At 34.9% G+C, this 17995-nt stretch overlaps 2 protein-coding genes and 1 pseudogene across 2 annotated transcripts; 1 reads left to right on the forward strand and 2 right to left on the reverse strand.

Moving 5' to 3' along the window:
* Window positions 1-196: 196 nt before the first annotated feature.
* LOC143619914 (putative receptor-like protein kinase At4g10390 pseudogene) lies at window positions 197-1364 on the reverse strand (annotated as a pseudogene).
* Window positions 1365-6133: 4769 nt separating this feature from the next.
* LOC143619915 (putative receptor-like protein kinase At4g10390) lies at window positions 6134-7275 on the reverse strand. The gene has a single exon (XM_077091736.1). It carries the CDS (start codon window positions 7107-7109, stop codon window positions 6156-6158), a length of 954 nt encoding a protein of 317 aa, XP_076947851.1. The 5' UTR covers window positions 7110-7275; the 3' UTR covers window positions 6134-6155.
* Window positions 7276-11878: 4603 nt separating this feature from the next.
* Window positions 11879-12734, forward strand: LOC143620074 (uncharacterized). Its single transcript, XM_077091857.1, has 2 exons — window positions 11879-12158; window positions 12400-12734. The coding sequence occupies exons 1-2, from the start codon at window positions 11879-11881 to the stop codon at window positions 12732-12734; spliced, it is 615 nt and encodes a 204-aa protein (XP_076947972.1).
* Window positions 12735-17995: the final 5261 nt, after the last annotated feature.

The raw sequence follows: 17995 nt of genomic DNA on the forward strand, positions 1-17995 counted from the left end.
TGAACCCTGAGGCGACTTTGGGGTGATATTCTAGATGCTGGCTATATAATATTAAAAAAATAATAATAATAAAAAAAAAGAATTAGTCCTAGCAATTACGTACTTAACTAATGATTTATATATTGTACCTTACTGGACGAGATATGAACTAAAATAGACTTGTAACCGTTTATGGTTTATGAAATGTAACATTCTTGTGAATAGTAATAAGTGACCAAAAAAAAGAAAAGAAAACTTAAAACTTTCTTCAAACTAAGAAACAAACTTTACAAAAAATAATCATAAATGATGATGATGATTGATGAAACCAAACCAATACAATCACATCTTAATTTTTTGATTTTTTCACATAACCAAAATAAAAATCAAGAAATGCTATGAAACTTGTCCTTCATGAATGCAACAATCTCCTTTGCACTAGGCCTAATCATGGAGCAACCAATACACATCCCAGCCAATGAAACCATAGCTTTCACATCCTCTAAACTGAACCCCCCACCGTATCTCAGCCGCGGATCCACCACCTCCTCCACTCCCACCACCCCTTTCACCACCGGACCCACAATCTTTGTCAACAATTCCCCCCTCTCTAAACTAAACGCCTCTTTTCCTGTAATAAGTTCTAAAAGCACAACTCCAAAGCTATAAATGTCATTCTTCTTTGAAACCAATCCAGTTTTCAAATAATGCGGGTCCACATACCCTTGTGAACCAATTATTGCTCGGTGGTTACTCGAGGAAGGCCAAACCATTGAAGTAAATCCTAATTTAGCCGATCCAAAATCACAAAGCTTGCAGTTTAACTTTTCATCCAAAAGAATATTAGCAGCCTTAATATCTCCATGAATAATATTCTGCATCCCATGCAGATACTGTAATGCTGAAGCAAGCTGGAACGCTATCAGCGTTCTAGCTTGCCACGTCAGCGTTACACTGCTCTGCAACTTCTCATGTAAACTACCATTGGACGCATACTCAAACAATAACGCACGCTCTTCTTCCCTATCCTTGCAATATCCAACCAACTTAACAATATTCGGGTGTTTCACTTGGACCAAGATTTGAAGCTCTTGGTCATGAATTCGGGCTAGCCGCTCAGTGCAAGCCAATTGTATCTTGACAGCTGTTAACCCATAATCCGGTAAACGGGCAACATAGACCGTACTAACCCCACCCGACCCAATAACCTTGGAGAAGTTTCTTGTCCACTTCTTTATCTCTTCCCATGAATACTTGTTCGTAGATAAGGTTTGATCATGAGTTGTTTTGGTGGTGATACTACAGCAGTCTTCGTCGTCTTTGCTACCGCAATCGGCTACTTGATCGGAGACCGTAAAGCAACGGAACAACTTGAGTAAACCCATTGGGAGAAAAGAGAAAAGGTGGATTGAAAGAGATGGAAAGAAAGAAAGGTGTGTGTACAAGACTTTAAGGGAGGATTGAAGGTTGGTGTGTACGGACACGTCTGGAAAGGGCCCGGGAATATGATATGTTTGGTGGTGACATCAAATCTGAGAGACTGATTTAATATTTGACCAACAAACAGACACTAATAACAAAATTGAAAAGGTGGTGTGAATTTTATTGTCGGTGTGATTTTTGGGTCTTCTTGAATGACACCGGAAATAAAAATGCAAGTAGTGAAAAAGTAATTAGATTTTGGATGGTTTACCTTACAAATAAACAACTTCGTTTTATCTAATGTTTTTAAAAAATGGTTCACGCCATAATTGGGTGTCTTCTACATATTGCCACTAAGACGTCATTGTGGGGACTTTTTAAGTTTTAATAGACGAATTGGGTTCGCACGTGTCTAAAATTCATAAAAGTTTAATTAAATTCGAGTTGCAACAACTAAATACACCCATTATGTGATATTATATGGTGTATAAGTGTAACTAGAGAAGAAAGAAAAAGGGGGCCGTAGGAAAGCAGAAAGAAGAGAAGAAAGTTGAACTTGCCGGGAGGAGACGTCGCAGAAAGGAACTTATACTAAAATTGGTATATAATTAAAAGAGCTATTAACTAAAATAAACTCGTTTTTTAAACAGGGCTGATGTCATACCTAAGAATCCTTAATTCAAGTTCAGGATGACGAAAAATTGGCCTCTAAAATTAAACTTTTGAAAAGAAAACGAAAAAAACAAAACGTATGGGAATATTACACAATGGAATATATTAGATTATATTACTCTTAAAATCATTATAAAACTATTTTATGGATTGTTTGTCTGTCGCTGTATATAAAACTTTTCGGTCCGGTTCAAGTCGAATCCGCACATGTCATATTAAAAAAAATAATACTAAATTTTATATAATCAACAAAAATAGGTCAAAATTCATTAACAAAGAATGCTTTAAATCTAAAGTTCATTAATTTTTCAAACTCCGACATTTATTCCTTAATCAAACAAGTTAAAACAATAAAACCAACCACCAAATGAGTAATTCACTTAATTGCCTACCTAAAGTTGTAAGTCTGGCCGGAATTCAGCCAGCAAAGGGATTTGATGGTGACGAAAGATGATCAGTAGCTAGTGGGTATGGGCATTTTTTTGTTGCTACTCGCTTTTTTTTCCTTTGCAAATGTGACTTAACTTTTTTATTTTAATAAGGTTTAAACCTTTAAAATATAAAAATATAAATAAGTACATGTCCTATAAGGAAAACTAACTTTCATGTAACGAACCTATTAAAATCAGGCATTTAAAGACAAGAGTTAAGAAAAAATAAAAAAAAAAATTTTAAAAAAATCATATTTCGGGTAAATGGGCATGCGATGTCGGGTAATCGGGCTAGGTGCACCTAATCCCATACCCACCAAAAAATTTTAATCTAATTTTATACCTAGCCTAATACCCATAGGTTTCGGACATATCAGTACCACATGTTTCGGGTATACCCACCCGGGCTCGGGCTTTTTTTGCCATCCCTAGACGATGGCACGGGGATGGTCTAGGGCTCTAGTGGTTGAGCGGGGTGGAGGTGCGGGTTGGGTGGCTGGTGTAAAGAAGGGCTGTCGGGAATTCCATTTTGATGTAGTGCATGATCACTAGATGTAGCCGATCGATGTTCTATGTCATGCTAGCTAGACATTTGTACCAGCACATCAACAATGAAGAAGAAGAAGAAAAATAGGGCAGTTGTGTTAAGAGTTATTTATATGTTCTTTCAAGTAAATGATCTATGGATCTAATAAATTTTTAGTGTTTCTGTATATTGGTATAAACAAAACTAAACGTGTTACTAATAAATTCATATAAAGTGATACCAAATACTTAACTTTTGTAAGAGACCAAACCATAAAGCATAATGTATTAATGTTGTACATGTCACGATGACAACTAGTTGAATGTCTAAAATTTATATAAAAAGGAGACGTGCTCTAAATTTAAACGCCAAAATGCCATTTAACTTTGTCCGCACATATTTTGTCTTAATGTGGAATTATTATAACAAATATGGGCTTCACGAAGTTTGGTAGATAGATCACGTTTGTTTTGATCTTAATGCTTTTAAATGAAGAACTTAGATAATTTTTAAAAAAAAAGTATAATTGTGAATGCAGAATAAGAAAAGGCAGAAAGTGTACCTGCTCAATATATAATTCAAATAACTTTAGTCAGTGGCGGATCTTGTGCATTTAGTATGGATGGGCCGAAAGTCACGACAATCAAATATTTTTTTCCCTACTTCTAAGTATCGGGTCGGCAATTCGGTTCGGGTCGGGTCAAGCAATAATTCCAAACCCTAACATACCAAATTGAAAGAAATAAAAAATGGTGAAATGCAAATTACCGAACCTGGTCTCTGCTTACTTTTGTTGACTGTTTTGATTAATCGATTTCACTCTCACACGAGTCAGTTCTGAACCTCAGGCCTTAGCAAACAGCGACAATGCCCAATCAATCAATCGATTTCACATCCAAACGATTTCATCAATTCACTTGCTTTTGCTTCTCAGCTTCTATTTTGACTTATGTGCCGAACCTCATAAGTCAGTAATTCACACAACGGCTATCACACAATGGAACCTACATTTGTTGTTATGTTCAAACATCAACCATATGTTAGGGTTGGATTTTGGCTTAATGTGTAGTTTTTTTGTAAAGTTTATTTGGGTTTGGGGTTGATCTTATGAAGTTTTATTTCTTAGCCTTCCTTTCTTTATCTTTACGTTTATTTCGTAAACGATTTCTGATCTTCAGCTTTAAACAAACTTTACATTTATAAAAATTCAAGCCTGACCCGGACTCAAATAATATGGATGGGCCAGTCTTAAATAACTTGGTTGGGCCGGACTCAATACACATATATATTTTCTTGATTTTTTTCGAAAAATAGACACTACCGAGCGAAAAACGTGATGGGGCCGCGGCCCGGTTCGGCCCGAATAAAGATTCGCCATTGACTTTAGTTAAACGTGTTTTAGCTATCCCATTGTCGATAAATAAGCGATGATGACATTTTAAAGTTATGAAATTTTTAAAGCAGGGGGTGTTGCTCTTGTATGGCTTATTGTTTTGTTTTTATTTCTTCTAGTCACATTTTTTGTAATGCGATCCACTTTAGTGATTTTTTGCTTGGGTAAGTCGGCAATTTGAATTAAAAAAAAAGAACAAAAATCACATTCTCTTGGCAACGGGTAGTGGCAAAGATCTAGGGACGTTGCAACCCAACCCTTTCTGCTAAGATTGTACATTATGGAGGGGCTTTAAAGCCCCTTCACGTCATCGTCACATATGAAAATTGGGCTTCGAAACCCTTTGTACGTGTGCGCCCCTCGATGGTGTTAGCGCCCCAATATATATATACATATATATGTATGAGAGAGAGAGAGAGAGTGTGTGTGTGTGTGTGTGAAAAGCTTCCAAGAGCGCCAGTCGTTTCAATGGCACCCACCCCCCTTCGCCGACCACTTCTCAGCCTCCCTCGGTGATGTTCCACGCCCCATCAAAACCCCCAAAGGTGCCCTTAGCACGGAGTCTAATGGTTAAGGGGGTGTTTGGTCTAGCTTTTTTAACCTAGCTTATAGCTTTTTTAGCTTTTTTTTATAGAATAAGTTTAATTTGGTGTTTGTTTTAGCTTTTTAAGCTTATGCTTATAAGCTTATATAAGCGAATTTGAAGAAGCTTATTTGAAGATGGTTTTTTAGCTTATATGAATATGTTTAGTTGTTCAAGTGTGTAAGTTACTCATTTGTCCTCAAATGGTGGTGGATTAATAATTATTGAAGCAACTTATTTATGTAACAAATTAAAAAATTGTGGATTTAACAACTTATTATCAACTTGTACAATATAAGCTAATCCAAACACTTAAAAAGAGCTTATCAAATAATAGAAAATAAGCTATAAGCTACTTTAAAATATAAGCATAAGCCAAAAAATAAAAGCTAGGCCAAACACCCCCTAAGACAATATTGTTTTTCTTTTTCTTTTTCTTAATGATTAATTCATTTATAATTTGTTGTTTGTTTAATAAAATATATTATTTAACTTTTTACAATAATATAAAAACACATTTTTATTTACTTTTCTTTTGTGAATATTTTAATAAAAACTGAATTAGATAAAAAAAACATATTTTTAACTTGGTTTAGATATAATATTATTGTTAAACAATAATTTACTTTTTTATAATCAGAAACTATATTTATTTAATAAAAAAGTTAGATAATTGAGTTGGGTTGGATCATGAATGTGAGTAAAATTTTGAATTTGGTTAGGTTGTTTATAAGTGAAAAAGAAACAGTGTTTTATTAAAAGATTGAGTTGTGTAAGGTTTATGAATATGGATTTTTTAAGTGCACTGTCTCTATCTTTCGTGATTGAGAAAAACTATCCAGGCCTACAAATTAATAGCTTACTAGAGTATGATTTTACATATTTTTGTTTGCTTGAAAGTTGTAAGTAAAAAAATAAACTAAAAGATTTTGTATTTCTTCTTTAAATGAGAAAAATAGAAACTAATCAAATTAGTCGGTTGGCTACCGATTTTTCAATCCCAACACACTTCAAACAAAATTACAAACCAACAAAAAATGAGAATTATTTCCTCGTATCAATGTATCATCATCTTTAAAAGATTTAAAACTAAAAAAAAAACATTCAAAACTAGAAAATGAATTTACATGATAGACCGATGACAAACCATCACAAATGAGCAATTGTTTTAAACTTGTCCCTCATGGATGCTACAACTTCACTCGCACAAGGCCTAACCATAGGCGAACCACTAATACACTTCCCGGCCAACAAAACCATAGCCTTCACCTCCTCCAAATCGAACCCGCCATCGTATCTCAACCGTGGATCCACCATCTCATCCACTCCCACCACCCCGTTCACCACTGGACCCATTATGTCCGTCAACTTCTGTATACCAAACGCTTCTATACCTGTAATAAGCTCAAGAAGCATAACTCCGAAACTATATATGTCATTCTTCTTTGAAACCAATCCGGTTTTTAAATAATGTGGATCCACGTAACCTTGTGATCCCATAATCATTCTATTCATCTTTGTCGAAGATGGAGGTAAAACCATTGAAGTAAACCCTAATTTAGCAGATCCGAAATCGCAAAGTTTGCAATTTAATTTTTGGTCTAGAAGTATATTGGAACCCTTAATATCCCCATGAATAATTTGCATGCCATGAAGATACTCTAAAGCTGAAGCAAGCTGAAACGCAATCAGCGTTCTGTTTTTCCACGTCAGCGTCACATCACTCTGAAGCCTGTCATGTAAAGTACCGTTTGGTACATACTCAAACACAAGTGCACGCTCGTCTTCTCTGTCATTACAATATCCAATAAACTTTACAATATTCGGGTGTTTTAGTCGTGTCAAAATTTGAAGCTCTTGGTCATGAATTCGGGCTAGCCACTCAGTGCAAGCCGATTGGATCTTGGCTGCGGCTAGTCCGGAATCAGATAACCGAGCTAGGTAGACGGTACTAAACCCTCCTGAACCGATCTGACTAGTGAAATTTCGGGTATGTTTCTTTATCTCTTCCCATGAAAACGAAGTGGTGACATCGGAGCAGTTGACACCATCATCGCAATCGGCGACTTTATCGGAGATTGTAAAGCAAAAGAATGACTTCATTGAGGTTACTTTGATATGAATATGATGGAGTTATAGTGGATATTGTAATGAAGGGATAAAAGATGGAGTGAAGAGAAAGGAATATTATTTATGAAAGAGGTGGAGTCAGTGAAAGTATAAGTAGGAGTTGAGTTTGGTTTGGTGCGTACGGACCCACGAGCCATGCGGATGGAAGGCTCAAGGAAGGTGGTCTAATGTTAAAAATGTGTTAAAAAACAGGGTTTGACCACCCACAGAACACTATCAATTACAAAATCGTCGGTGTTTCTATTCTTAAATTTTGTCTTATTACTAATATTAATAGCTTTAAGTTAAAATATCATGCAAACAAATACGGAAATAACTAAAAAACAAATATACCTACCAGGCTACTAAGGCTCCCAAGTGTGGGTGGAACAAGTAGAGATGAACCAATAGTATTGGAAGTCGGTAACGAAACAAGAATTTCGGTACCGGTATCAAAAAATACAGTATCGTTACCGATATTTACCGAATTTTTTTCTACGGTACCGGTATTATGCCGGTACCATCTTTTTAAGAAAATCATGATCGGGAAATTTAGGACCGGTGCCGAGATCACCCAAGGAACGAGGATCCAATATCATTATCGTGACATGTTTGAAACTGTAATCGGTAAGGCAAGAAACTATGTCTTGATTGAGACAAAATTTGTGAAGGTCAGTATAAGTGATATGAATGAGGGGATAAGTATTAAAAGGTAAACCGCCCCCTCAGTGCTGGCAAAAAAACCCATCCCGGTTACACAATCCCAATTCCGCACCATGTACGCTAACTTCTTACTCATAAGATAAGTAGGGAAAATCATCATAGTAGCTACGTTTGATATAAAAAAAATATATATATTAAAATAGCTATAAAATTTGTTAAATTACCATTCAATTCTTTTACACAAAAAAATGAAAATTGATGCAGGAGAAGAAGGCGGATTGTCGCTATTTTGCAAATTGAAACAAGTTATGGTTGTTTTCATAACTTTTTCTTGGTCAATTGGGGTAGATTGCTGCTTTTCCTAATAAAAAACGAAATGAGTGAAAACTTTTTCTTTCATTATTAAGTTATTTGTTAGATGAATAAGAGAATTTTGAAAATATAGACATAAATATAAGCATGTCATGTATATGTATTTGTTAATCATAAACATTTGTACGTCAATGATTTTATAAATGACACCAAATGCTAATGGCTATAACTTAAACGTTATTAAATGTGCACATCAAACTTTAGTCGTTGATGTTACTTTTATATGTAACAAATTTTATTAAAATAAAATAAAATAAAATATGAATAGTGGAGGCAAATGGTTTTAAATAGATTTCGATACCATTCGTGTGCGGCAGGCGAAGGCTTCGTGGGTGGGTTCTTTGCTTCATGTTTTTAATGAATATAAATATAATATTCTTGTGTTTGTGTTTGTGTTTGTGTTTGTGTTTGTGTTTGGTAGATATTGCCAATTGTCTTTTTGTTTTGTTTTGACACCCACGCGTATTTCAGACGACTCCATAACGCTTTCTTCTATCCAAAGGCTTCTTCTTCCTTTCTATTATAAAAATAATTATTCTTCAAAAATTCTCTACTAAAAAATTCTATACTCAAATAAACATGACATATGTCGAATACAAATTGTTAATTGCATCAAAATAAACCCGTTGAATATATCAATAGTTGATGATGTAACAATAAAATATAAAAAAAAATATCGAATACAAGTTGTTTATGTCTTTTAATTAATTATAATGTTAGTATTGTAAAATTAAAAAATAAAAATGTTAATCATGAAGTTATGCATATCTAACGGGCTAACTACATATGTATTTTCTTTCTTTTTCCCCTGCAAATATTAATAAGATATGAGAAGGAAAAAAAACAGATTAATGTGTTCAAAGTGTTTTTTACGAAGTTTTATTTAGAAAAATAGACTACAATAATGTAAAAATGATTGCCCGAACAAGCCTAAATGGCATTCTAACAACCGGTTAGTGATTTAAAACAATGAAAGTTGGTGTTTTTACGAGTCATTGAGTTATGAGCCATTCGAATTCACATTGGAGACCATCACGAGCATAAGATGAACCAGAAATATGGATCACACTATTGACTCGGATGAGTGCAATGAGAAGCACAAAGGTACTGTTTGGTATTCAGAAATAATAAGTGATATAGAATGGACCGCTATGAGGGAATTCAAAGTTGTGGTGTTTGATTGGCCAATGAACCGAAATCAACAATTACACAAGAAGTCTCATTCCCACATAACACATCAAAACAATTTTTTCGCACCCTTGCTTTTCTTTTTTCTTTTTCATTTCATTCACTTTTTCACCCTACTTTCTCAATGTCACCATCACTGTTGGTGCACCCACCACCACTATCACCAGAGTTGCTGCCACCGGCAATCCCAAGTCTCATCGCCACAACATTATCGCTACCCGCCGTCGCCACTGTCATTGTCACCATCATCATCATCATCACACCACAGTCACTACTATCGCCTCCACCGCCATCGCCGTCACCATTGCTGCCACCACAATCGTCCAACATCACCATCGCCACCACCACCGTCAACACCCTCGCCAGCGTCGCTTGATGACCACCACCAACCCTCTGCCTCCGACGTTATTATCATTTCTTTATTTTGGTAAATGTTCTTTCCTTTGAGGCAATGATAGTTTTGTCACATTTTTTCGTGTCTACCAAACGACATAATATGGTTATTTATTACATGCCCATAGGTTATCCAAAAAGAAAAATAGAATTATAATGATTGGTTTTATTTCTTTATCCATTCCATTTTCCCGTATTAAACAAATTCAAAATATTTGGCTTTTTGGTGCTTAAAAATGTAACAACTAGAGTTGTAAAATCATCATTATACACCGCACTTGTATATATCTGTACCCATTTTGTAGTAGTATATAAAGGACAATTACATGTATGTAACATTTATCAATCTTTAATGTAAGTAGCATTTATTAATTAACTAATGTAATAGAAAACATTTAATCTAATGCTGAACTAATTACAACTAAAACAAATATTACACTAACCAGGGCTGTTGTCCGGGTTAGTAGTGGTGGTGATTGGGGTGATGATGATCGGGCACAGCAGTGATAGGGTGAGGTGGTTGGTGGCGATGAAGGTTGAGATGGGCAATGGGAATGGTGGCGGGTTTGTGGTTGTCAAGGTGGTAGAGGATGTAAGTGGGGTGATAAGGGTGATGATGGTGGTGGGGACTAGGTGGACAGTGGATTTGGTTGTGGAGGTGATCAGTGTGGTGATGATGGCGGGGTGAGATAGGTGGATTGGTGAATTCGACGATGGTGAGTGATTCGATTCCATGATTTTTTTTTTCACATTGAAGGTATTATTGAGTGAATTGTTTTGTGATATTTTTAAATTATATTCATGTCCATGAAACAAACGAGCCTAGTTTTTTTATGAACCAGGAATTTTGATATAGCTTATCAAATTTGAAAAAAAGAAATGAATGTTTTAAGAGAATGCTACAAACAAGTTAATATGTTTACTTCCTCATTCACATCCACCTAATATAGGACACTAGATATATTAATCATTGGGTAATTATTGCCCCCTTTTTTAGAGTTACAGCGGAATTGTATTACCCAGATTTTTGTCTGATCATGCCCCCTATTTTATTGAGAATCAATCATCTTGATTTCGGACCCATACCTTTCAGATTTTTTAATTCTTGGCTGGAAAACTCTTGAAGCAAACAACTCCTTTAGTTGTGATGAATCTCCGGATATCTTTACTGCTAAAAATCTTAAGTTCTTCAAATCTGTTTTAAAGGATTGGGACAGGAAAGTCAAAAAAGAGAAAGGGGAGAGATACGAGAAGGCCCGTGAAGACTTATTAGGGTTGGAAGAGATCTTGGAAGAAAGGGATTTAGAAGAAGAGGAAGAATGGGTGTGGCTAGAGTGTATTAAAGATTTAGCAGAAATGGATCAAAAAGGGTCATCAGATTTACTCCAAAAATCTAGAGCCAAATGGGCGTCCGATGGTGATGAAAACTCGGCGTATTTCCACAGGGTCATTAAGCAAAAATCTATGTCAAATAAAATACATGGTCTCATTGTTAACGGTCGGTGGCATGATAAGCCAAAAAAAACTTAAGAAAGAGGTTTTTGGTTTCTTCAAGAAGAGGTTTCAGGAGCCCTGGGGAGAGAGGCCTGAGTTATCTTGCCCTGGTTTTAAAACCCTTTCTGTCACCGAGGCCGAGTCGCTAATTCTTCCTTTCACAGTTGAGGAAGTGAAGAAAGTGGTTTGGGAGTGCGGGGAAAGCAAGGCTCCTGGCCCGGATGGCTTCAATTTTAAGTTCATAAAAAGTTTTTGGTCTCTTTTGGAGCTGGATTTTGTGGCAGTAATGAATCACTTTTATACTCATGGCTCGTTATCGCCATCGGTGGGCTCCTCTTTCATTACCCTCATCTCCAAAGTTCGTGATCCCCAATCTCTAGAAGATTTTAGACCAATCACTTTGATTGGGTCTATCTTAAAGGTGGTCTCTAAGGTTCTTGTAAACAGGATAAAATTGGTTTTGGAGTCTGGTCATTTTGGAAAATCAAACGGCCTTTCTTAGTGGTAGATCAATTATTGATGGGCCTCTTATCATTAACGAAACATTGTCGAGGCTTAAAAAGAAGAAGAAAAAAGTGATGCTTTTTAAAATTGATTTCGAAAAGGCCTATGATCATATTAATTGGTCATTTTTAGACAAGGTTATGGAAAGGATGGGTTTTCCTATGAGGTGGCGAGGCTGGATTCGTGGTATCATCTCCTCCGCTAAGTCGTCGGTGGTGGTTAACGGGTCTCCGACTTTCGAATTCAAGTGTGAGAGGGGGATTAGACAAGGGAAACCTATTTCTCCTTTTCTCTTCATTATTGGTATGGAGGCTCTTTCGGTGTTATTTCTGAATGCTTGCGACCAAGGGCTTTTCGAAGGGATGCAACTTCCAAATAGGGGGCCTTATATTTCTAACTTATTATTCACGGATGACGCCCTAATATTGGGTGAATGGAACCTTGATAATATTAAAAATTTGACGAGAATTTTAAGAATTTTCCACATCATTTCTTGATTAAAAATAAATCTTACAAAATCTTGCTTAATAGGGGCCGAAACTGAGGTTGGGGAGGTCCAAAATTTTTGCCTCTTTTTTAAACTGTAAGGTGGGTTCAACCCCTTTTGTTCATTTGGGAATTAAGGCTGGTGCTAACATGAACCACTACAACAATTGGCAATTGGTGTTAGATGTTTTCAATGCTAGATTAACAAGTTGGAAGGCAAGGTCATTATCTATGGGAGGTCGTTTCACTCTCCTAAAATCTGTGCTCGAAAGCATCCCAACTTATTACTTCTCTTTATACAAGGCCCCGACGAAAGTAATAGACGAGTTGGAATCTAAAAGAAGAAACTTTCTATGGGGTAGTACTGATAATAGAAGAAAGATCCATTGGGTGGCTTGGGAGTGGGTAACTAGGCCAAAAAAGGATGGAGGCCAGGGTCTTTGCCCGTTAATATCGCCCTTTTATCTAAGTGGTGGTGGAGGCATAAAGTGGAAGACAACAAGATGTGGAGGAAGGTGATTGATGCTTTACATTTTACCCCCCGAAAGTGGCCAGTCCTTCCCTATAATAAGCGTTTATCGGGGACTTGGGCTTCCATTGCTAAGCATGAAAATTTCTTCGCAAATTGGTGGTGCCATTAAGGGTATAGTTGGAAATGGCAAAAAGATTAGATTCTGGCTCGACTCGTGGTTAGAAGAGAAACCTTTAAAAGATGTGTATTCTAATCTTTTCAAATGCGAATTGACCAGTGTCGTATGAGTGAAATCATATTATAAGAACTTGTAATTGGGCCCAGAATAGGTGGACGGAGGAAGCCATTGCTGAGTTTGTTACTCTATCCCAAATTATTGGTCAGGTAGTGCTCCATGATAGACCGGATAGGTGGAGATGGGTGGGGGATAAAGATGGGGAATTCAATGTGGCTTCAGTTAAGAAACCGTTGTTATCGTCCGGATCTGTTAATGGGCCAGAAATTTTTTCCTGGAATAATCGGATCCCTCTTAACATTTTCGGATGGCGATGCCTGCAGAACCGTTTACCCACTTCGATGGAACTTGCTAAAAGGAACATAATCTCTGTAAACACTGTGTGCCCCCTATGCAATAGTGTTATGGAGACCAGTGAACATTTATTCACTTCCTGTATTGTGGCATGCTTAATTTGGCAACATATTGGAAGTTGGTATAAGACTCCACCAATTTTTGTCTTTTCTTTAAAAGACATATTTGAATTACACAAGTTTGTCCCCATTTCTAACGGTAGAAAGAGATTCTTTCAATCCATTTTGTTGGTTGCTTGGTGGTGTATTTGGCAAGCTAGGAACAAGAGAATTTTTGAGGATGAGGAGGTGGATGTGCAAAAGGATTATAGGCCAAATTAAATCTCTTAGCTTTCTTTGGTTGAAGGCTCGGTCGAGAAAATTAGGAATAGATTGGAGAAAATGGTTGGAGTTTGATGTTTAATTTTGTTTGTTGTTCCTTTTTATGTTTCGGCCTTGTTAGTTGCTTACTAGCGAGTTTGTCGTGTATTTAATTAAAGCTGCCTTTCTAAAAAAAATTAGCTTGAGATATGCATCTCTAAAATCCTCACAAAACGAACAATGAAAAGGTGATATTTGATTAGATTATATACATTCGTTTTCATATCAGGACAAGAAAATTCATGAGAAAAGGAAAAGGTATAGTGATGTTTGGTGTTTGTTGTTGTGGATTACATGCCACATATAAATAATTAAAGAGAGTCAACAGTGTGAAGGATAGGTTACATGAATCGTCGCAGGGCGTGGGGTCCTGTTTCTAACATAAAAGACGACGGAAGGGGGTTGTCATCTTCCCGATTATTTATAAAACACAAATTCACCATCATATAAGCATTCAAATAACATAAATTTCATATGTATCAATTGCAAGTTGAATTATAAAACAAAAATTTGTTTTGATATCAAGCATCACATATGTGAAATAGAAAGGACCATAAGAAAATGAAAAAAATGTATTTGATTTGTTCAATAGAATTAAATCATTTATTTCACAAAGATTCTTATACCTAGGTCTGTAAACGAACCAAATGTTCGGTGAACTATCGTGAACCGTTCGGTGGGAAGTTCGTTTATGTTCGTTTATTTAATAAACGAACGAACATAAACAAAAAATTTGTGTTCGTTTAATTAAATGAACGAACATGAACACATGTTCCGTTCGTTCATTTATGTTCATAAACGTTCATTTATGTTCATTTATGTCTGTTTATTTATGTTCATTTATGTATTAATATTAATAGAAAATAAATATTATCTGGACAAGTCATCTGGTTAAAGGTTTTATATTTGTTAATTTGTGTTCATTTAAGTTCGTTTATATTTTGTGTTCATTTACGTTTGTTCATACATGTTCGTTTATCTTTATTCAGTTATGTTAGTTTAGATTTTAAACAAACGAACATAAATGTCCATTTTTAAATAAACGAACATGAACATAAATATTTATTCGATTAAGTGTCCGTATTCTTTAAAGTTAAATGAACGAACACGAACATGCCCTTGTTCGTGTTCATTCGATTTGTTTACAGGCTTTCATTATTCACATTGATGGATACATCGGTCTTAATATTTAGGCTCTGCCGATTTTATTTGTGTTCGTGAACCGTTCGTGAAACACATTAATTTCCTTAATGAACGAACACGAACATAAAATCTAGTTCGGTAAGTGTTCGTGAACCGTTCGTGAACACATTATTTACTTAACGAACGAACATGAACAAGGCCTTGTTCGTGTTTGTTCGGTTCGTTTACAGCCCTCTTATACCTGTTAAACACCCGAAAATTATTCCTCCGCTCCTACACCACCACCACTAGCCATCATCGTCGTCGACCATTACCACTGCATTTGTATTCTTAGGGTATGCTTGTATTCTATTACATTCTCATTTGGTAACCAAGCTAGCTAATGGAACGCTAATGATCGGTTTTATTATTTGTTCATTTTATTATCTCGTCAATTCCATTATCTTTTACTAATACCCTGAGGGCGCGTTCGTTTCACGGACTTTTTTAAAGGATTTGAAATTGTAATTGGAATTGGAATGGAATGGAATGGAATGTTTGAGAATCCCTATCATGTGTTTGGTTGGTTAATAAGTATTGGAATTAGAATCTTCTACATTCTCGTTTTTTTTTGAAGAACGAGGGCAAAGGCGGAAAAAAACCCCTCCAAAAAAAATTAATAAAAAAATCATAACTCAAAATATAAATCAAAAACAAAAAACGTAAAAAAACTAAAACGTTTCCGCTTTTGCTCTCGTACTTCCAAAAAAAAAAAAACCTCGAGCCAAAACCCGTTTTGACCCATTCCAACCCGGACCCGTTCTGACCCTAACCCGTTCCGACCCATGACCCGGTTCGACTCAACCCAAGCCATTTTCCACCCCTAGTAGTAATTATGGTTAATAAAACAATCATTTATTTTCCATAACAATCCTTATAAAATAGATTAGATTTTAAAATCCCATGAAATATGGGATTTGATGGGATTTAGTTTCCATTCACATTCTTTCATTTAATGATACGAACATATCAATTCATAGGATTTAAAATCCCATTTTCTAGAATTCCTTTCAAATCCTTGAAATGAACAAGACCTAAGTGATAAAAGTAACACATTTAAGGTGCCATGGATCTGTAAATTGTGGATAAAGTGAAATTTAGTTTCAATTTTTCAATTTTTCAATTTTCATGCCAAGTTATTCTATAAGCCACGATCAGAGGTGTTCAAAATGCTCGAACTTGATTAACCCGGTCTAACTCGAACCCGAATAAGCTAAATAGGGTAAAAAGTCTTAATCGGGTTATTCGGATTAACCCAATTAACCCATATTGTTATGAGAGTTGAGTTTCGAGTTCGTTTTTCTTTTAAATAGGGTTTCGGGTAACCCGAATAAGTGAATAACCCAAATAATAGTTAAAATAAGAATCACGCCCAAGGCCCAAGCCCACCTATAAATCACAACTGATGCTCTAACAAAATTAAACTGCCCGATACACAAGCCCGCCTACAATACAAATCATTTGCAATGATCCATCTGATGAGGTACTTTGTTTGGTCCACTTGAAAGGAAAACAAAAAATGCTTCCTACGTAGGTCGAAGATTTATGTGGTCTTTTTTATGTAATATGATTTTATTTAAATAAGCGTAAACTGCAGGGCCGACCCAATACAGTTAAAACATTAAGCCCTAGTTTTGGGCCTGCAAATTTTAACAACCCACAACTCCACAAGTTCGATCGAATCCCTTTTACCTATATATTTCAATCATATGTTTTTATCCATTTTGATGAGTTATTTTTAAAATGTAATAAATGTTGATCATTTTTCTTTTATATATTGAATCTTATATGTTGAATTTTGATTTGTTTGTTGAATTATCTTCGGGTTACTAGTTTTTTTTTATCGCCCCCATTCTAAAAAAGACTCGCTTTTTTTTCTTTCTTTCTGAATCTTATATACTTTGAAGTTATCTAATTTATATTAGTGAAGAAAATAAGTTATTGGATTTAGAAATGGATTTTATTATCTAGCCATTTATATATGTTATTATTAAAATAGATTATGTTGTTGCCGTATGTTCAAGTGTGGAGAAAATAGAAACGTCTATACTGATGAAAGGAAAAAATATGGCCCTAAATTGTTGTTACGCTTGGGCATCTCAAAATGATTGTGCCATCCTCGTAAACAATATACTACTCAAAAAGTTTTTGATGGTAGATTTATTATGCAACAAAAGTAAAATAAAGTGCATGCATTAACCTCTTTGATACAATATTCATGTAAACCATTATTAGTTCACATGTGGTAACAAATATAAGAATCACATGACGTTCCGCCGAACCATAAAATGCTGTAATATAACGTGATATTATTGATTGCATGTTATTATGTCAATTTTACATATAGTAGTTGTTTAATATAATTGTATTGGCCATTTTAGGGACTTAGATGAGATTTTTAGGTATTTAACATGTTAAAAAGGCATAAAATTCCATCACATAGAATGATATTAATCTATTTAAAACTAGGATACACCCCATATGATATATGGGTGATTAGAAAAATACAACAAAAAAATTAAATTTATAATATACATAATAGCATACCTTATAGATTAATAAGATATAAATAGTGATAAACAAAAATTTACAATTCATAAATATTTAAAAACCTCTTTAAATATGATATTGGATAGTGACCCGTGTGATTAGAATACATGTTAAGATCATTATATTTAAACATATTCAAATGTTAACTTATAACACACTAATATGATATTTAACGAAATTGTATATATATTCATTTATCTATAATATTTCTATAACTTATTTATTGGGATTTTCAAATATAACATAATTGATTGGCTTTATGAAATAGAAAACTTCTCACATGATATTTACGTAATATCATATGTGAAGGCTCTAGAATAAAAAATCATATTGCTTTAATAATGTAGTTGGATCGGATAAACATGACATGTTTTTTTCTTTTTTATTTCAGATAGTTGATTCATATATCAATATAGTTGAATAACTATTATGGTGGGTATGGAAATTTATGAATATAAGAAGTCAATAAAAATTTATTAGGGGTGCGTAGATTAATGGAAGAAAATAATAAAAAAACTTGAAATATATATATATATATATATATATATATATATATATATATATATATATATATAAAGAAAAGAAATGCATGTGATTGGCCAAGCCTCTCTAATCTTTCTCTCCCACC

The sequence above is a fragment of the Bidens hawaiensis genome, unplaced genomic scaffold (genome assembly GCF_021521415.1).
Source record: "Bidens hawaiensis isolate Kalapana, Puna unplaced genomic scaffold, B.hawaiensis_p1.1 tig00002525_1, whole genome shotgun sequence".
Lineage (NCBI taxonomy): Eukaryota > Viridiplantae > Streptophyta > Magnoliopsida > Asterales > Asteraceae > Bidens > Bidens hawaiensis.

Coding starts and splice junctions, on each gene's coding strand:
- LOC143619915 (XM_077091736.1), bottom strand. CDS start 7,109: ATGAAGTCATTCTTTTGCTTTACAATCTCCGATAAAGTCGCCGATTGC.
- LOC143620074 (XM_077091857.1), top strand. CDS start 11,879: ATGGGTTTTCCTATGAGGTGGCGAGGCTGGATTCGTGGTATCATCTCC. Junction 12,159..12,399: donor GGATGACGCCCTAATATTGG/GTGAATGGAACC, acceptor AATTGGTGTTAG/ATGTTTTCAATGCTAGATTA.